Source organism: Lissotriton vulgaris, chromosome 4_1, assembly GCF_964263255.1.
Source record: "Lissotriton vulgaris chromosome 4_1, aLisVul1.2, whole genome shotgun sequence".
Lineage (NCBI taxonomy): Eukaryota > Metazoa > Chordata > Amphibia > Caudata > Salamandridae > Lissotriton > Lissotriton vulgaris.
The window spans coordinates 753,840,874-753,862,847 of NC_141691.1; the positions used below are offsets into that span (position 1 = coordinate 753,840,874).

A 21,974-nucleotide genomic window follows, 5' to 3' on the forward strand; every position below is an offset into this window, starting at 1 on the left:
CAGGAGTTGCAGCTGGCCGTGCTCTCTGTCACCCAGAGTGTAGGCAGTATAGGTCAGTCTCCAAGGGGCACAACGGAGTGCGCTTTCTGTTTCCCATGTAGTAGTCAGGATAGAGTTGACTGTTCTTCAGGATACAGGATTTGCAGTGGTCCGTGCTCTCTGTCACCTAGGGTGTAGAGTCAGTCTCCAGGAGCTATATAGTGGTTCGTTGTCTCTGTCCCAAGGGTGTAGGCAGTACAAGGGTGACCTGGTGTACAGGGCAGAGGAGCTGCAATAGGCCGTGCTCTGTTTGGACGATACTCGTGTGACTTCTGCTCTACAGCACTCGGGAGAGAGACCTTCCTCCAGATGACGGCCGAGCCTCCGCACCAGCAGCACCTGCCCCCGCGGGCCCCTCTGCGGCCCTGCAGCCCCGGCGGAGCCGCGCAGCCGGGCCTGCTGAGCCCGCCTCCCGCCCCCATGGAGCCGCCGGCCCCGTCGAAGGCCAAGAAGCCGTGCGCCGGCCTGCGGCGGCCGGAGAAGCCGCCCTACTCGTACATCGCGCTGATCGTCATGGCGATCCAGAGCGCGCCGGCGCGGCGCCTGACGCTGAGCGAGATCTACCAGTTCCTGCAGGCGCGCTTCCCCTTCTTCCGCGGGGCCTACCAGGGCTGGAAGAACTCGGTGCGCCACAACCTCTCCCTCAACGAGTGCTTCATCAAGCTGCCCAAGGGCCTGGGCCGGCCCGGCAAGGGCCACTACTGGACCATCGACCCGGCCTCCGAGTTCATGTTCGAGGAGGGCTCCTTCCGGCGGCGGCCCCGCGGCTTCCGGCGCAAGTGCCAGGCGCTCAAGCCCGCCATGTACCGCATGGTCAACGGCCTGGGCTTCGGGGCCTTCGACTTCCAGGCGCCCCCGGCCCCGCTGGGCTGCCACTCGGGGGGCTACGGCTCCGTGGGCCTGGAGGGGCTCGGCGGCGCCCACCACATGCCCCCCAGCCCCGGCTCCAGCTACATGGCCAGCTGCCCCTCCGGGGGGGACTACCTGCCGGAGAGCGGCGGCAGCAGCAGCCCCATGCCCTCCTCGCCTGCCCTGGCCGGCGCCATGGACTGCCACTCGCCCTACGCCAGTCCCCCGGCGCACTGGAGCTCCTCGGGGGCCGGAGCCTACATGAAGCAGCAGCCCCTGCCGCCTGGCGGCGCTCCTGCGACGGGGGTGCACTCGGGGGTAGCCCCCTACTCCCTGGATCAGGGCTACCTGCACCAGAACACACGGGATGAGCTCTCAGGTGAGCGGGTTATAGCTGGAGGTGGGTGGAGGAGTCTTGTTTACAAATGGAGTTTTGCACAATATTTTTTTTCCACAGGGTCTCTTCTTTAGCAACCAGACTATGGTGCACAGCGCATGCCATAAAATCCCTCCACACATGCATTCATTATCTTGGTCATTCACACATCCTTGTATTCATTCCTGCGCCCGTTTATTAATGCATTCACAACATATCCATGCAAACACTTCTCGTTTAAATTATTTTTCCATCAATTAACTGCACAGTATATTCTTCAGTTCTATTATAAAAATAACTTATCCTAGGCAACTAATAAGTCCTGAGAAGATAACAGATACTATAAAGCATCGATGCTTTATAGTATCTGTTATCTTCTCATGAATTATTAGTTGCCTAGGATAAGTTATTTTTATAATATTTGTGCCCTGACCTAGGAACTATCGAGCAATATCAGGGGGTCCCTTCTGTTACATATCATATTCTTCAGTTCTAACATTCCTCCGTTCACTCACAGATTAATCCATCTATCCAGCCATTCATGGACCAAGCTAATCCATCGCTTTCTGTCATCAAAAATTCGTCTGTAAAGAGATGTAGACCAAATTTAGTACTCGAACATTGCAGAGATTGTTTATTTACAGTGTGTCCCGCCCTCATAAACATTTCTATGCATTGATTCTAAAAAGATATTCAAATATTTTAAAGACTTCGATTCTGCTTATCGTGAAAAGCCTGTTTGCACCCGCTAGCATCGAAGTTCCACATGCCTGCAAGGTGTTCACGAACAAGTAGACCCGGCTTCCCGTTTGATCCCCAGTGTGGTCCTGGGGACACCCTTTTATAATCCCAATACCCCTGTTCCTTCAGCCGCCAAACTGCTGAGCTCTTAAAATACTCCTCACGCGCACCCCCCTACACCAAGTGTCGTGTAAAAATGGGCTTTTACTAGAAACGGAACATTAACTTCTTTATAAGTAGTCTGGTGTGTTATAGAGAGCGGATGCGGTAAAATGGCGAATGCAGAGCAGGAGACCCCGATTTCTAATCCCGGTTCCTCATTTAGCCAAATGTGTGGCACACTGAGCAAATAATATATTGCATACTGCTTAATTTCCCTAATTTATCAAAAATGTAGATCTTTGAAAGTGACTAGTCCTGATCAACTGCATTTATCGTTAAAAAGGGAAACATTTTGTGTGGGTAAGTTTAAACCTATTTATATGTTTTAAAACGCATTACTCTGTTCTAAATACCAATGGTGAAATATTCCTATAAAACACCTAATTCTGTGTGTAATATCCTTTATTGCCCGAAGCCCCACTCCAGTCGCACCAGGCGCCTCTGTTTTTTTATACATGTTATCTTGTTCACCCCCTTGAAACTCGACTGGCATTTTGAGATTAAGGCCCGTGTTTGAACTGCGTTTCTCCTATGATGGACACCTTATTGGTAATAGGACGGTGCTTAGTTGACTCAAGTCACTTTGTAGTGCTAAACTAACACACTGGATACATCGCCGGATGGGGCAGCAATGTTGACTGACTGTTATAAGTGGACTGTAAATGCACGTTTTAGATCCTGAAAAGGCTATTATTTTACAGAAGGCCTTCGATGCCAATTTTTTTTATATATTAGTAGATTTAGCAGAACAGAGGATAGGGGGTAGTGCCTTGCATTGATACACGTGGATGATATTTCAAGAAGGAAAATGTTGTAGACAGAAAATTGTCACGGGAAACAACTAAAAACAACATAATCCATTTTAAATATGCAGAGATGGGAGATATGCGATTTACATGAGTGTGGCTGTTCTCTTCCGGTTACCTGTTTAGCATGGTTGCACAATGTCGCTTGTATTGGTCCTTCTCAGTGGACCTCACACACTGACCGCCCCTCCCGCGAGCTCGGCATCTACAGGATACACAGGATGCCCCCCCAGCCTGGCCACCTCCAGCCCGGAGCCCCCTGCAGCCCCTGCTTCCCGACGCTGCAGAGCGAAGCCCCCGAAAGACGAACAAATAAACATAGGCTTTCGCCGGCGGGCAGAATAATAAAGGTTTAAACTTGGTGCCTGAAGGGCTGGATTCATATCCTGATATGTGAAAATAGCTCGTGCTTTTTTCCAGCGCGGGTCTCGGGGGTTAACCAAACAAAGACAGTCTGGGCTGGACCACACGGAGAGCATCCGAGGCAGCAGAGGCGAGTTGGAGGCATCTGGGGTCTGTGGGAACTTCGGCCTGTAACATACACACAGACCCCTTCCTCTCACTGCTGTCAGTCAGCTGTCAGGCGCTCGTGTTATTGAACTTGGAAGGATGAAAGGCTGAGGCGATTTTGCGGTTATTCGCAACTTCGAACCCCCAAAGGTCTAGCAGCTATCCTTGGCCATCCAAGCTATCATACGACAAAGACAGTTAACAGATAATACGATGTAATTCATTAGAGACACTGAAACAAATACAGATTTGAAATGCAATGGAAAGACAAAAATTAGCTTAGTTCTGTAGCAAAGACATGTATTAAAAAAGCCATTAAAACAACGCATACGTGCTAGTCATAAGTGGACCTTTCCCCGATGTTTACATATAACATAAAAGAAGAATGCTTTCTGGGTAAAGTTCTATACTTGCACTACTTTTGTGGTGATCTGTTTTGCGGTTTTTGCTCTGTCTTTTGGCAAAAGTTTCTATGGGACCGAAAATGGGAACTTATACACTTTTCATCACCCCACAACTGTTTTCCCTTTGTACATCTTGCTATGCCGAAATGTATCCTGCAGAATTAACTGCCAAGCTTCATGGCAGTCAGCCCAGGAAGGCATAAGCTTCAAGCAAATTAAAAAAAAGCATTGTTAAATGGAAAGTGCGGCTGTACCATAACTACCCAGTGGCAGCTGTAAGCAAATTAAAAAATGCATTTTTAAATGGAAAGTGCGGCTGTACCATAACTACCCAGTGGCAGCTGTAAGCAAATTCAAAAATGCATTTTTAAATAGAAAGTGTGGCTGTAGCATAACTACTCAGTGAGGACTTCCACTGTGATATGTGTGTATCTATCCCAAGAACCTGCCTCCTCCAAAACCCCTTCTGTTGGGGAAAAGCAGGCACGGACCACAGAGTAAGTGCTCAAATGTCTTCTTTATTCAGAAGTCGGCCATAACGCGTTTCAGTCCGAAGACCTTGATCACATCATATCTTAAAGACTTTGATAGAAAAGCAGACATTTGAGGTGAGCAGATCTAGAGTGTCGCTGGTGTTGAGAGTGCTCTATACTGGAGCTGCTTTCCATCTAAACTTGAGAACTACCCGGAGTTCTCTGCTTCTTTTTTCCATAAAAAAAATATATATATATTAGTGTGTCCATCTGTGCCATCTCCATTCTTTTGCTTTCCGCTCTCTTGTATGCTTATTAACCACAGCCAGCAAGTGCATGTGACAGCCAGGCCGTCTTGTTCAAACCAGGCACACGAAAGCAGTTTTACAGCTTCACATATTTTTCCCTGCATCATAACTCACCGTTCTATCTAGCATGGAAAAGAAAAGTGAAAGGAAAAAAGTAGTCCGCGAGTTACAAATTCTAAAGTTAAAGAAACAAAGCAAAAAACACCCTTTCAGTGGCTCCACGTGAATCTGGGGAGCCAGCACCCCGAATAGCAACGTCTTACGATTATTCAAGGACACGATGAAAGAGCTCTTACTCGACAGTGCACTCGGCGCAAAGTGGAGAATTGATTCTCTCAACTTGAGCGCACCTTCCCTCCCCAGAAGACTCATTGCTAGGTTTAGTAACATACACGGAGTTACTTTGTTGTAAAGCAAGACTATGAAAAGTTGAGACTGTAGCACCTGTTTCCACTCTATTGTGACGTTCCAGATGCGTTCAGAGGTCACTGTCTTTATTTATTTTGTCAGCAATGACTTCTACTCTGCGTACAGTTCATCTGTCGACCTCGCCACACATTAGTTTAAGATTATTCTATGTTTGTATTTCTTGATATATATATATATATATATATATATATATATATATATATTAAGGGAAAATGGCACAGCCTGAGTTGCTTAATAAACAATAAAGCATTGGGTCGTTGGGTATGGACATTCATTTTCCCCATTTAACTCCCCCTCTTTGTTTGTCAGATACTGGCATCTGTGCTTTTCGTACAGGACAAGGCGAGCGAGGCAATATTATAATTAATATGATTCAAGTTGATTGTAAAACATCATCCTCAGCCATAGATTGTAGTGCCATGAAGATGCCCGGGAGCCTCGAAGCACGTGTATTATGTGGTCACGACTTTTTTTGGCACAATGAGTCGGGTAGCAGTTGACGAAAACCAATACATATTTAAATGATTCTCGAGAACATGTCTACTTAAAGGATCAGAGATGAAAATATTTGAGTAATGCAGGACGCCCCAACCAGCCATCGTTCTGCTTACAGGATGTGGTACCGGAGGGGTAGTCCTTCCTTTTCAGCCGCAGCACTTTTGCATGTTTCCTGTATTTACCACAAACGTCACCCTCTCTCGCAGTAGGAATAAAAATAACGGGATTGGAAAATGCACATTCCCGTGTCCTCTGTCCGGCTTTGTTGAGCAGTGCACCCCGCAGCCGCACGTCCATTACTCTCAGTCCTGATCAGACAGGCAGTACCTGTGGGCTGTGGGTGCTCTGCTCTGGATGCCTCTTAACACCTTTATCGCGCGACTGAGTTTGGCGCTGAAGCCCCCCACGCTCAGACAGGGCCCCCAGGGTTGGTTATCATGAGTGCCGTATGGAGGGGGCTGAGCGAGGGGACGGAGGGGGTTCGGGGCGCTCCCTTGAATGCCTCCCTGGCAGCCTTGCCCCACGGACTGTACTTGAGGCTGAAGGCCTCCCGCTTAGATCGGATGTTCGTGGTTCCAGCGCCTGGTGAAAGCGCCTCGGTAGGGGCGTGGAGGTGTGGCAACGCCAGAGCCGAGGGCCCGTTCTGGCAGAAGAGGAGAACACTGTGGGGGGTGGGGGGTTCTCTGACAAGATGGAGTTCGGCCGTGAAGCTTTCCCTCTCACCCCCACACCAAGTTCGTGCATTCTCCAGCGCCTTGTGAAGAGCCTTCGCGAAGGCGCTAGTTGAGGCCCCACCTGCGCTGTCATTACTAATTTAAGGAGCACGAGTGTTCGTCACAGCCTGGGTCGACCTAGGAAACTACACGCGCTGCACCCTCGTTTAGAGATGAAAACATCTCGGATGAGAGAGCACACAGAGGTCAGCCCGACTATACCCAGAATTTAAATCTGAGGATCATTCTGGTGTTTATAGAACACAGGAATCGCACATGACCTGCTATTACAGAGATTGCAAATGTAGCCACTTGGACAGATGCTTTGACGGGCAGACTGCCGGGTGGATGCACGGATTGGCGGAAAGAAAAATAAAGAGTAGGTAGATTTGTAGTCTGACGCTGAGATGGTTAACATATATTCATGGATTCTTAAATCAGCTGGTAATACGACAAAGTGACAGCTGTAAATAGTGGGTTGTATGGACAGAAATACACAGATTGGAGTGCATAGATACACGTAGAGGGGCTTAACTACCAAATAATTCATACATAGATAAATGGAGTTGAAAGTATAGATAGAGGTATTGTTATGCAACATTTATTTTATATAGTGCTTTCTATCGCTATTTGGGGTACAGCGCCTGCTACATTATAATTACCTTGACAGGCATACATAGATAGTGCATAGATACATGTAGGTAATCCTAAGTAGTTAGGCGTAAATAGATGGATACATAGTTGAATAAATGGGTTGATAGTCGTGGGTAGATAGGTACAAGTGACAGGCGAATAGAATGGAGTGCATTGATGCTTTTAGGTAGTCATACGTAGATAGGCATACACAGATGGCTAAATAGAGTTGAGTGCACAGAATCATGTACAGACAAACGTAAAAGGGCATACATATATAGATACATCGAGTGAAGTGCATATATATATGTAGATACACGTAGATAGGTATACATGGATGGATAAATAGACTGGAGTGCACAGATATATGTAGAAATATATAAATATATGGACGAACAGACACACCTAGAAAGAGCTAAACATATGGATAAACACAGTGGAGTGTGCAGATTATACACGTAGAAGGATATGAAATATGTGGAAGAATACAGCGGAGTGCATAGATGAAGACAGACATGTGGATAAGCATAAATGGATAAATAGAGGGGAGTGCACAGATAGATAGAAAAATGTAAATAGGCATAAATAGATAGATAAATGAAGGGAAGTGCATAGATATATGTATACATATCTGGCTAGGTATGGATGGATACATTGAGTGGAATGCATAGATATATGTAGAAATATATAAATGTATGATTACTAGAAAGAGTACATAGATGTAGAAGGAAGTTTATGGATATGCATAAATAGATGAATAAATAGAGTGGAGTGCGTACATAGCCGTAGACAGATATATATGGGAGAATAGAGCAGAGTGCATAGATGTACATACACGTTTATGGATAGGCATAAATAGATGATAGACAGAGTGGAGTGCATACATAGATGTAGACCGATATAAACATATGGATGAATGGAGGGAATTGCACAGATGTAGATACATGTTTGTGGATAGGCATAAATAGATGGATAAACAGAGTGGAGTGCATACATAGATGTAGACAACTATATATATATGGGTGAATAGAGCAGAGTGCATAGGAGTAGATGGAAGTTTGTGGATAGGCATAAATAGATTGATAAACAGAGTGGAGTGCATACATAGATGTAGACAGCTATACATATATGGATGAATAGAGCGGAGTGCATAGGTGTAGATGGAAGTTTGTGGATAGGCATAAATAGATAGATAAACAGAGTGGAGTGCATACATAGCCGTAGACAGATATATATGGGTGAATAGAGCAGAGCGCATAGATGTAAGTTTGTAGATTGGCATAAATAGATGGATAAACATAGGGGAGTGCATACATAGCTGTAGACAGCTATACATATATGGATGAATAGAGCGGAGTGCATAGGTGTAGATGGCAGTTTGTGGATAGGCATAAATAGATGGATAAACAGAGTGGAGTGCATACATAGATGTAGACAGCTATATATATATGGATGAATAGAGCGGAGTGCATAGGTGTAGATGGAAGTTTGTATATTGTCATAAATAGATGGATAAACAGAGCGGTGTGCACTGACAGATGCAACTAGACACATTAGATAGTCATACATAGGATAAATAAAGTGAAGTGCTGAGACGTCTGTAGGTAGACATAACTGTAGGAATTGATTGGAGGGCATAGATAGATGTACATAGGCATAAACCTATGGATAGCATGGAGTGCATAGTTGTATAGATTTGAAGAGACATAGGCACATAAATAGAGGGAGTGCAGAGGGAGATTGCTGGAGTGACAGACATAGATAGACAGATTAGTAAATGCACTGGGGTGTGTGAATGGATTAATTGACCTAGTAGATACACAGACATAAGAGAGTAACATATAAGTAAACGAATAAGTGAACAGACTGAAGTGTGTTAATGATGAATCGACTGGCGGATGAGCAGGCATAAGAGTAACATACATAAACGGATGGATAAGTGGATACCTCGGGGTGTATGAATGGTTTAATAGGCTGGTAGATATGAAGACACAAGAGAGTAATCTGCATAAACAGGTTTATAGATAAGTGGATAGACCTGGGTGTGTGAATGATGAATAGACTGATAGATATGCAGACATAAGAGAGAATTAGACATAGATGGAGAGATAAGTGGATAGATTTGTATGTGTGACTGGATGAATACACTGGTGGGTATGCAGACCACAGATATATGGATGGGTCAGTGGGTAGACTGGGGAGTGTGAATGGATGAATAGGCTGGTTTGTAAGCATATGCATTGAGTGTCAAGACAGTTAACAGAAACGTAGATATGAAATGGACAGAGCGGATAGTGGACTGATGAAAATGTCAGCTCTTTTCCACTACTGTCAAATGCCTCATTCCTTGAAGCTCCCTGTAAAGCTGTTCTGTTCCGGTGACCCAGCTCTCTGCTCCCTAGCATAGGCATGTTCTCCTGTTCATCCTCATGTGACTGCCCCTTTCTGTCTGGAGCTCTGCGCCTTCCGCTCGGTCTACACCTCAATCCTTTCACCTTCATATGATTATATCAGTTTGTTAAGCTTTCTGTAGCTCGTGCTCAAGTGCTCTCCTCTTAACCATAGGCACGGGCAGAGCCAGGATGCAGTTCTTTGTCACCTTGCTGCAGTTTGAATTCTGGGACCAACTATTTCCTTCCATCTATTTCCTACAGTGAGGGAAGATCTGAGGCACAGATTTACGAACACTTTGTGTTGGATTTGCGTTCCTTTTTTAACACAGATCCAATGCAGAGTGTTGAGTTGGTATTTACATTCCAAAGCAAATCACGATTGGCGTTGTATCGTAACCCAAGGTAACTTAATGCAGTGAAATATGCTGCCTTGCGTTAATTTGCATCAAGGAGGCTTTCCATGGCTGGTGCTTGGGCATTCCCGTACATCCACCCATGGATTCTGGTGCAAGTCCACATTACAATGACTTGTAGACATGGCTTTGCACCAAAAGCCTGCCCCGTCCTGAGGCTGGCGTAACAAGAAGAAATATTTTTTATTTCTCCTCGTTTTTTCTTCTTTGCATGTGTGCTGCTTTTTGCAGCACACATACAAAGATGAAATTGCCTTTCAGCATAATTTTCATGCAGGAAGGGATTCCTTCCTGCCAAAAACGATGCTGACCATAACGTAGACACCCTTGCACTATGGTGCAAGGGTGTCTGTGTTGGCGCACAGCTGCTGATAGTGCATCAACGCAGGGAGAGCAGAACAGCGCCCCTTCTTTTCTAGATACAGCACAGTTCTGCTCTCTCACTTGTTCATTCGACGCAGTGCAATAACTTCCTTTTGTTGCGCTGTGTTGCATGATTTATTTGTAAATCAGGGCAAGGGCCATAGGGTCTGTGTTAAAAAAGTAAAGCAAAAGAGATGCAGTGTTTGTAAATCTGGGCCCTGAAATCGCTCGCCAACACATGAGGATCTGTAGGCACTGGCCTTAAACCTAGGTTGGTCCCCATAGTAAAGCCATGTCTTCATCTTGTACCCAGTACAGAATGGGCAGGTGCAGCGTCATAGTGTGAGGAGTAAGAAACTTCAAATCTTAATGATTTATGAGGTTAACCTCCAGCAGTCTTTATATAGAGCAGGCCAGATGGGAACCTTAGCAGGGCTCTTTTTGAAGTTTATTTTGTGATGGCTTCATTGAGTATTCCCATACGCAGGACATGCAGACGAGGTACACATGGATTCTGTTCACTACTAGAAGCCAGGCAGCTTTGTTTTTTTCTCTATAAGGTGGTCTTCTTTCATTAGCTCACAGACAAGTCCTGATGTCACAGTGCGTGTGGGGTGATCAAGTGTCTTCATTTTGGTAGGACACTCCTCTTTTCTCACCTCATACCCCAGAAAATGTGAGCAGTTTTAGCAAATGTCTTAGTTTTCAGAAAGAGTTGGCTGAACACAGAGGGATGTAATATTTTTGTTCCTTCCCTTGCAGAATTAGTTAGCAGCCCCTAGCATAAAGGACTGGTTGAGACTGTGCGCAAAAGTTGCTTTTGATTCCTGTAGGTGCTTCAATGTCCGTGTTTTCTATGTTGGTTAGTCCTGTCACTTAAGTCATTCTATGTGCCCCTGTCGACATAGAATTGTAGTCCTACATACATTTGTAGGATGCCCAGGTTTTGGTCTTCAAAATGTGGCAATAATAACCATAGGCTGGTTGGAAACGTTGCTGCAGCGTTTCATGGAACGACTTTAGAGGGTGTCACATGGCCTATCTGGAGATAGTTTCCTGGGACTGAAGGGGCATTGCCAGAACTTACTTAGGTTCATGCATGCCTGACTCCGGGATGAGCATCTTATCGAGGTCTTTTAAGGACACATTTGCGTTCATGAGAACAAACTAGCAAAAACCCTGCTTACCCACCCAATATGCTTATTCGTACACATAGATCGTTTGCACATCACAAGCAAGAAATGCATGTATTTATCATACACAAAAGTTCACCGTTTATTATTGATTATAACCGTTGTGAAAATTGTTCTCCATAATTCTGAACTCAACCTGCAACAAATGCAAAAGTTAAAAACGTTTAATTCCTGCAGCATTTACAATCTAGCATCCAAGTTGGCACAGCTTTGCTTTACAGAAAAGATGCTCCAACATGCTTTCATGCCAGTCACACGAGACACTGGAAACGGGCTTCCTCTGTTCTGCCTGTGCTAGGCGAGCATATTCCAGGACAGATGAGAGACTACCTGGAACACCTGACTGTGCTATGCTGCTAGATGGCACTATAGGCTACTAATCATATCAGCTAGAAGATATATAGCCAACGATCACACTCTGGTGTGATTTTGTGAAGACATTGAGGCACTAGAGCCCTGCCAATTGGGTCAGGGGGATAGCCATGTCAACGGGCACAGCTTCACCCTTCTTCTCTCACAGACTGGGAACCCAGGGACAGATCGCTGTTTGGTTTCTTACTGTTTGATTCCACAGAGAAATAAGTCAACTCTCTTCTTTCTGCTATGAAAGGCTGTTTCAAGAAATCAAAGTGGAGGAAAGCTATAGAGCATTGGTCAGAGACCAACAGACATAAGAGAGGGTGGAAATATGTCCTAGTAAATGTCAGTCTTATTCAACCTACTAGGACGTGTCATTGACAAATACGACCCGGTGAGTGAATTCTCGATTACTACTTGCATGTTTAGGGCAAATGTATGACGGAATTCCGCATGTTTTTTGTATGCATACATTAGGAACAACACCATTCAAACAAATGCGTCTTTAGCACACATTTGTTCTGCACCCAAGTCGTTTTAACAACTTGCCTTAGGGAGGCGTTGGATATTGGAATAGTTTAATTTACTATTCTAACTCCAGTCTGAGCAACAGTAGAGAAGGTGTTGAACATTAAGTCCACAGCCACTCCACCATTGTGCCCCCTCCCCCAAAGCAGTAACAACTTGCGTGCAGAACAATTGCGTGCTAAAGACGCATTTGTTATGTTGGCGGCGCTGTGAAGGCAGAGCGTGATTCCAGCTTCCTCCTAAAGTACATTTCCCGTCTAGGGCCTCCAACATCTAGAGGTAACTCTTGTCCATCACACACCAATTTATGTTTAACTGCACAGTGCATCTCTAGTGATCAGCCCTCACAACAGCACTGCGATCAACTGGTTAACCTCTTTAGCAGTAGTACCTCTTTCTGTGAAAACATCCAACTATCATGGAACCAGCGGGGTAGGGGGATTCGGGCACGGTGGAGGGGTTGGTGGGAGTTAGTTAGGCTTGACCAAGCTTTAGCATCGTGAGATGTAGCCTAATGGCTGTTCTGCCTCAAATGTCAGTTGAGGAGATATGTTGCTCCCTAAGGAGCTTAATGTTGGACTCCTGATGACCTCTCTCTGGTGGCAATCTTTCTGGTCCTTTTTTTTTTTTTTTTAAATATTTTTTTATTTTACCTTTCAAAAAACAAAGCACACATTTAAAGTAACAAAGAAAATAGCAAAAGATAACCAAATTTTTCTCATCTTACATTTGTTCATCTAACAATATCGAAAGAAAAAATACTTAGATGGAAGAACCAGAGAAAAAAAAAGCAGAGAAAAAAAAAGAAACCAAAAAAAGAAAAAAGGGAGATACGTACACATTTCATTGAAGGGAGCCAAACCGTGAGCATATCGTATTTTGGCATTTTAACAATTTACACTCTATCAACCTATTCCTGCCCTCCATTTCTCCAGTGGTCCCCAAATTTTGAGGCCCCGAGTTCTCCCAGCCTTGCCTTTCCTAGCATAAATATGCTTCTCAAGATTGTATATAGCGATGAGATTTGCTAACCATGTTTGCATGGATGGAGGGCTCCTGTCCAGCCAAACTCTAGCTACCATCAATCTGAAAACAGCAGCTACCATAAACAAAAACATTACGTCGCCCGAGTCCATATGTAAATTTTCCTCATCAACCCCCAGCATAATTAAGCTTACAGAAAATGTTATCTGTATCCTTAATGTATTAACTAAGAAGCGTTCAATGTCCTTAATTAATGTATGTAACTGTGGACATGTTGCGAACATATGGACAATATCAGCCTCCATGGAATTGCATCTAGGACATGTAATACCCTCTGAACCCCCCCACTTGGCAATTCTAGCTGGAGTAAAATACAATGAAAACAGGGTTTTGTAATGTTGGGATTGCAAGGGGGCAGAACAAAGCATGGTCCGACCAAGCTCTAGGGATTCATTAAAAACTTCCGAGTTAACCTCTATCCTCTCCCTCCATTTAGCCCTATGTTTATCTAAATCATCTGGTCTATTTTTTGCCAGGGCGGCATATATTAACCTAATGGAGTATTCTTCTCCTGCAATTATCCCCTCCATCAGCTCATAAGGTTGAAAACCCAATGGCCCCCCTTGCTTGTTTCTTAAAAAACTCCTTATCTGAAGATATTTAAAAAAATCTCTTCTGTTTATGCTGTATATGTTCACCAAATCCTCAAATTGTACCATAATCTCAGAGTTCATCAAATCCCCAATTTGATGTATCCCTTTAGCTTCCCACCCAGCCATTATATGATCAGAAAAAATATCTTCAGGGAAGGATTTATTTTTATAAACTTTGGTGTATCTATTAAACCTGCCCATACCAGTTTTCTTCAAAAACATACTCCATACTTTGAGTGCCGCCCTGAGTGTCTTATACGTCTGTCTTCTAAGCTGACCCAAATCAGTAAAATAGAGAAAGCAATTCACGGTGTTCTCTCCTAGTACCGCTGTGTAAGCTTCCACAGACATATTGATAGACTTGGATGACCCTCCTCCTCCCCCTATCAGTCCCTGGATATACTGGAGAGCCGAGGCCAAATAGTACATCCTAAAGTCTGGTGCGCCCCAGCCTCCTCTATCTCTTGGCAACGTAATAAATTTATAAGCCCTACGAGTTTTTCCTTGGGCCCATATAAATCTATTAACTACATTCTCCAGCATACTGAACCATTTATTCTCAAAAATTAAAGGTATTGACCTAAATAAATACAAAAATTTGGGTAGAACCATCATTTTTAACACATTCGTGCAGCCAACCAGTGAAAGGTGCAAATTGTTTATCCTTTCCAAATCACTTTTCACCTTCCCAATCAAAGGCTTGATATTGCACTCGACTATCTCCTCCAGATTTGCAGAAATATCAATACCTAAGTATGTTGCACTGCTGACCACCCTAGTATCCTGGCTGACTGCAAATCTGTTCAGGATTATTTGAGTCTTTGCTTTGTTTAGGCTATAGCCTGAGACCAGTCCAAATTTCTGTGCCTCTGCTTCTATACCTATCATGGCCGTATCTGGGTTGGGGGTCAGTATAGCAACATCGTCCGCGTAAGCGAGGGTTTTCATGATGCTGCCATTTAGTGTCATAGCCTGAATCCCAGGGTTTCTCTCTAATTTACGAAGCAGTGGCTCTATGTACAAAGCAAAAAGTAGTGGAGAAGACGGACAGCCCTGTCTGGTCCCTCTTTGTATATGTACTAGGTCTGAATGTCCTCCATTTACTCTTATTTTTGCGACCGGATTTCTATATAGAGCCTGTATTGCCTGTATAAACCCTGGCCCGATACCACACCACTTCATGGTTTCCCATAAATAACTCCAGGCGACCCTATCAAATGCCTTCTCGGCGTCTAAGAAGAGAGCAGAAATAGGGTCGCCTGCCACTTCTGCCGCATCAAACATAGTGATAACAGTCCTGATATGCTGCGTAGTACCCCTCCCGGGTATAAAACCATGCTGCACTGGACTCACCAGATGTTCTATACTCCCTGCAAGTCTTTTTGCCAACATCTTCGAATATACCTTCACATCTGAATTCATTAGGGTAATTGGCCTGTAGGATCCAGGGAGAGTTGGGGGCTTCCCCTTTTTAGCGATAACAATTATATCTGCCCCTCCCCATGAGTCTGGTGCCTGCCCCCCCTGTTGTACATACAGCATAACCTCAAACATATATACCAACAAGCCCTCTCTAAATACCTTGTAAAATTCAATCGGGATTTGGAGTAATTTGGGAGGCAAGATGGCCGCGGGTGGGGTGCTGTGAGTAGTCGCACCTAACCTCTCTCCCGTCTGACAGCTTCACCATGATGGAGATGGAGTGATGGTAATGGTGTCAGGACCTGCGGATGGCTGCAACCGGGGATCGCGTAAACTACAGTGTTAGCTTGCTTTTCGGAAGATTCGTCCTGAACCTGAGGGCGTTTACAAACAGGCTACTGTTGCAAGTAAAGAGCTGTTCAATACTTGGAGGCCGGGAGGTGAGCTGTATGCGGAGATCAACAGCAATGCCCACAAGGTCAGCTAAGACCGATACATCAAAGACAGCGGAGGTAATTGCAGTACAGAAGGCACCGATGGCAGCAAAGAATCCAGGCGCCATAAGGAAAGCAGTGATTCCCTCGGTAAAGAAAAAGCTGGAGTCGAAAGGGAAAATGAGCGCCGAGGAAAACGCTACGGTGAAAAGCCGAGCTAACGCGAATGAGAAGCAACCAAGCGGGAAATGTAAAGGAACCCCCCTTAGACAGCCCACCTTACCTGAAACTTTTACTCGGCCAGTCAGTTCAGGGGCTGCAATCACGGCGGGGGACAAGGCTGTTGAAGAGGCTGACAACCAGCAGAACGTCCTCGAGGACGCAGCGGGAGAGGCGAAGGCTGGAGCTGGATGCGTGGCAGACGCTGGATCAGCAGTTGCTAGGCAACCCCACTCGGCAGACTGCATTCTCGAGCAAAACGCTGGAATCGATGGAAATGTCTTGCTGGATAAACCCTCGGAGAATGTGGGACAGAGGGCTGCACTAAAGCATAACAAGAAGCAGGAAACAAGAGAAGGGGCTGCTGGAGTGTTAGAAGAAGGAGACATGCCGAATGGAGAGACAGGAGCTGGTAAGGGGGAGTCAAGGGGGGACGCAAAGGAAAGTGGAAAAAGCAAGGAAAATGAGAATGAAAACTCTGACATGCTAAGGGCAATTATGCAGGTGGAGGCTGAAATACAGGCTAAAACCCCTAACCCTTCATGGGGAAGTTCGGCGAACTTGATGGCTGAGAAGGCAGAGGCTGCCTACCCCAGGGAAAAGGAAGATGTTTGTTCACTGGAGGGAGACCTATTTTTCTCAGTCAATGAAGATTCTGATTCTGGGAGGCAAGAAGGGGAGATTACAGAAGACGAGGGAGAAAAGGAGGAGGAGGATGAAGAAGATGAGGAAGTAGAGGAGGAGGAGGAGGAGGAGGAGGATTCGTGGTCTGCCTCTACTTCCTCAGGAACAGACATAGGTAAAGAGTCTACACAAAAAAAGAGGCAGGTGAGGCATCATAGACATGAAAGAACGCCCACAAGAGGTACGGACAGAAAGCTAGATTGGGATTATTCGGCAACCTCGCAGACATACCAGGAAGAACAAGAGACAGGCTCAAGGCGAGATGAAGTACTGGGAACAGTTGTTGAAATGCTGAAACAGATGCAGTCCGAAGCAAGATCCACAAGTCGTAAGACAAGACAAGACTTTAAGAAGATTCAAAATACGCTCCGGAAAACAAACAAACTGTATGAAGGATTGGCGGGGAGAGTAGCTGAAGTAGAGGAAAGAACAGGCAAAATAGAGGACGACTTCCGTAGCTTCAGTGACTTCAAAACACAGCAGGAAAAGAAAGCGGATGATGTCCTCTGGAAAATGGAGGATTTTGAAAATCGTCAAAGACGCAATAACATTCGTATTTTGGGGGTGGCAGAAGGGCTTGAAGGGCAGGACCCTAGGGGGTTTGTGATAAAACTACTAAAGGGGGCATTCCCTGAATCCCAGTGGCAGTGGGAGGTAGAAGTCCAGAGGGCGCATAGGTTCCCCTTTGCCCAACGTAAGGCGTATGGAGCTGAAGGAGGGTCTAAAACACCGCTCCCCAGAGCATTATTGGTATATGTTGGGAACTTTTTGCTCCGGGAAGAAATTATCCAGAAAGCCACACCAAATAGTAAAAGAACTGTCGAGGGGGTCACCTTCTTCACCCGACCTGATTTCTGTCATGCGACGGTTGAGAGGAGGTGGAGGCTGAGGAAAATGATACCGCTGTTTCAGGCCTTGGGGTCTGAGGCATATCTGCTGTTCCCAGCTAGATTAAAAGTGATTACAAGGGGTAGAGTCAGGATGTTCATGTCGGAGATTCAGGCTCAGGAGTTCATTCAAGAGTTAGGAAAGGAAAAGAAAAAGCAGGGTCCTGTTTGAATAAAGTTTGATTAGCTGTAAAAGAGTTGTATGGGAAAAAGATGGGAGAGGGGCGCGACTAACGCACCCAGGAAGCGACCACACATAGGTCATTGCTGACCTATTTGCCTGTAGGGAGGGGGGGGGGGAGGGATTAGGAAAAGAGGGGGGGGGTGGGGGAGCGGAAAAAGTAGGGAGTTGTATAGGTTGGACATGTTCTTTAGCACACATTTATTGCATTTTCAGTTTGCTTTATGTATTGTTTGCAAGTAGAGAAGGGAGAAGAATGGTGGGAAGGGAGGGAGAAGAATCTAATGTTGTATTTGGGACACAAGGAAGGGCTTTCACTAAAAAAGGGCGATGACATGTAAAGTGGTTTCCATAAATGTGTGTGGGCTAAATGACCCTAGGAAAAGGGCTAATGTAGCAGCATTTATTAGAACTTTACAAGTAGATCTGATATGCCTACAAGAAACGCATATTGAGGAGAAACAGATATATCTGATGAATCAATTGGGTTTTGATGTTCTTGCAGCTAGTAGACAAGGGACTAGGACAAGGGGAGTTGCAATTCTTGGGAAAAGAAGGGAGGTGATTGTAAAAAGAAAAAGGGAGGACAAATGGGGGAGATGGGTCATAGCTGAAGTATGTTTTAAAAACCTTAGGCTAACATTGGTGACGGCATATGGCTCCACTGAGGATGATCCGGAAATGTGGCAATTTATAGATACGGAATTGGCACAATGGCCCGAACCCGTCGTTTGCTGTGGTGATTTTAACCTACATGATCCTATAAGCTCATTTATGGGTACAGGAGGGATATATAGTGGCAGGAAGAAGAAGGTAAACAGGGCCATCACTAATATGGTGTATAATAATCTTTTGGCGGATCCATGGATGATGCAACATCCAGTGGGAGATAGTAGCACTTTTTACTCAGCACCTCATCAGGTTTTGGTAAGATTAGATTACTTCCTAGTTTCAAAATCTTTGGTTAAGGAGACACAGATTGAAAAACAACCAAGGATTATTTCTGATCATAGCCCACTTATTTTGACAATTAAGTTGCCGCAAGGGATCCCAAAAAGATCAACATGGACTTTTGAGAGGGGCCTTCTTCAGGATGCAGACTATAGGAAGCATATGGAGGGTTGGATTAGGGTTTTTTGGGAGATCAACCATGGTACCGCCTCTATAGGACAGACATGGGATTGCTTCAAAGCAGGGGTGAGAGGAGAAACCCTGTCCTATGTAGCGGCAAGACGGAAGAAGGAGAGATTGAGGAATGAGGCTATTCGACAGAAGCTGTATATAGAGGAAGGGAAACTAGCAGATGCCATAGAGTCTAAAGTTAACCTGGAGCAGATATTATTAAATGTGGTTGTATTGAAGGCAGAAGCGGTAGAAAGTATGTCCAGAAAAGTGGCTGAAAATTATATGGCCAAAAAAGGGGAGGCGTATGAGTGCAGTGAAAAAGTAGGGCATATACTAGCTGTTAAGGTTAGACAACAGAGGGCAGCTGCAGAGATAAAGGAAATATTGGACCCATTGGATAATATTGTTACAGATCCGGACAAGATAAGGGATGTCTTTAGAGTTTTCTATGAAAAACTATATACGCAGGAAAGTCCAGGGGGAGCAGTGGACATTAATAATTATTTTAAGGATCTGGTCGCAACACCTCTTACAGTAGAGGAAAGGGAAATTCTAGAATCTACCCTGGGGCTAGAGGAATTCAACGATGCACTAAGTACTTTACCGTCAGGAAAAGCATCTGGACCCGGGCAATCTTTCTGGTCCTGCTCTATTCATAAACTTATGAATCTCTCCTTGGCTTCAGATGAAGCACCCCTTTTGTAAAGGGGTGATCGTAACTGCCATGGTCTACAAGGAACTGTCTTGACTCAGCAGTTCCTAACAACTGTTGGCTGATTGCCTTGCTTCCTGCCATCTTGACAGCGATGTAAAAACATTTGGCAAGATGGCTGTTAATGTCTATAAACCCAGGCTCTTTTGGATCGGGGGGGGGGGGGCATGGGCAGGCTTCCTATCTGAACCTACTGCTGACCCCCTAGAAAACTTTAAACAATCATTAATGACTGGGGGCAAGAAGGCCTCCTGTTGGTCGATCTATGTGCCACATTCAGCACACCTGATCTTTACATTTTGATCGAGTTGCGGGACACAGGACTGAGGGGGTCAGAAAAATGGTTAATTCGTTCTAGCACAGCAAGATCGCAGGTGTTCGATTTTCCTCTGCTCACGGCTAAGGGGGCATATTTGCAGTCCGGTGCACTACAGGGATCTTTGCTCTCTCCTGTTCTTTTTAACCTGCATCCCACTACTGTGGGAGTCAGCGTGGTCCTTCCTCTTACATTTTCCTATGCTAATGACACTCATCTGTTTATCAGATTTCATTCTTTGACATCCAAGTGAACAATGTTTCGGATGCACAGTTTTTCAACTCCTATATAAGACACCTCCTTTACTGTCCCTTCTATGCATGCCACAGTAGTCGGAGGCTGTGAACGTTTTCACTGTAATTCCATTCACCTGGAGCAACTGATGAAGGCTATCAACAAACTTCAGGGACTTCAAATCTTGGCATTTAGACTTGTTTGTGGCTTTAGACAGTCTAAGCTTATCTCAGGGGCATGTTAGGCTCTTCAATGGCTGCTTCGCATTGTGCTCCAGGTTCTCTACCAGGCCAGGCTTGAGTTTTCACCCTACCTTCTTGATCCCTACAGCAAGATGGCTAAGATCTTAAAAGCAACATCCCATTGTTGTCCCGTGCTTTAAGCAAATCAGAATCTGTGGAAGACATTTCAGAGTGCTAGGTATGCAACTCTCAAAAGCCCTTTCGGTAGCTCTTCAAATTCTCTCGAGTTTTGAAGAGTCTCATAGGCAGTGGAAAACTTTCTTGTTTTGTTAGGCTTTATCCTTCCCTTTAAAGTTGCTTTTAGTTCCCCTAGCACCAAGTTACTATTAGGTGATTGCACACAGCATAAATAAATCTATCAGTAAATAACCCACATCCTTTTTTTTGCCAGAATCCCTGTGGGTTTCCCTAAAAAGAACAGCAATTGTATTCCTGAAAGGGATGATCTATCGTTAAACCAAACTATATAAACTTGGGTTGACCTGTTTTTGATTGTAGCACTGAAGAACATGAATCTGTTGGTTCCTCAAACCTTGAATAGGAAAGTAATATTCAGCCGCTATGAAGGATTCAGTGGTAATTCACATTGCCTTACATGACAAATCACATTACTGAAATATACACAGACATGCTGAATCAGAGCCAAGTGACTGTGCGTGGTGGACTTTCTAAAAAGTCCAAACAGGACTGGAGATAAACCTCTTCTGCTTGGCATTTGCTTTTGTAGACCCTTGTTTTCCTGTAGGACTCTTCTAGTCTGAAGTCAGTCTGACTCACACTCCTCCATCCTGCTGTTTCTACGCTTATGTTTGACCAATTCCCCTCTTGACTGCTTGTCTCATATGACTCCTGACTACCTCAACTAGAAAGGCATCTCATATCACAGCGAGGCGCTTGCAATGAATGCAAACTGGATACACCACTAGAAAAAATCAGTCAGGGAGCACTCTATTTACAGTTCAAAATCCATCAAATCAATTTGATTTTGTATGCATACTTTAGTAATGAATGTACATATATATTATATACATGTTGAGTAAAGTTCATTCAGATGAAACGCATTGGCGGTGTGGCTTTTAAATCGGAACTTAATATAGAAGGTTGTTGTACTAAATCGAGACTGTTTCCTTTCATAAATTGAATCTAATTGGTTTGATTTTTTTTTTACTGTAAATCGAGTGCGCCTTCTTTAATTTTTCTCTTTATGTTTTTCTGCCTGGGTAATAGTACCTCGAGCAGCTGGTGTTGTATGGGTTAGAACCTATGCGGAATTAGGAACTGATCCGGAAGTGCTGTGTCTGTTTTTGACCAGCTGCTTTCTAAATTTTCGGGTTCACTGCAATAGAGAACCATAATGTCTTTTACTTTTGTATGCTCCTTGGGCTTCTTTTCATTATGCAGAGGTGGTCTAAAATGTATGAATTAAATCTTCTGCAACCTATTAGAGGCATCAAAATTTCCCTGACCAGTTTCTCAAATGCTTGACTGTGTTTGTTATCCGTGTACTTCTATGTATTTGTTTGTAGAGGGTCTTGGCTCTGTGCACTGTGTGCAGTTGTCATTGTCGTGTGTAAGAACCAAATGTAGTATGGCAACAAATAGCACGTTTTCATAGAGTGTGGCAAGTTGGACAATACTGGAGGATAATAGCAAATGTTTAATATTTATAATACTATTGCAGAGAGTAGCCTAC

The 21,974-nt window shown here is 44.6% G+C and overlaps 1 protein-coding gene across 1 annotated transcript in view; it reads left to right on the forward strand.

Annotated features, from left to right (window-relative positions):
* Positions 1 to 218: 218 nt before the first annotated feature.
* The window catches only part of FOXF2 (forkhead box F2), a 34,371-nt gene continuing 12,615 nt past the window's right edge, over positions 219 to 21,974 (forward strand). Inside the window, exon 1 of the mRNA XM_086965059.1 lies at positions 219 to 1,267. Within this exon, the coding sequence (XP_086821185.1) occupies positions 349 to 1,267 (919 nt within the window). The 5' untranslated portion in view covers positions 219 to 348. The remainder of the gene's footprint in view (positions 1,268 to 21,974) is intronic.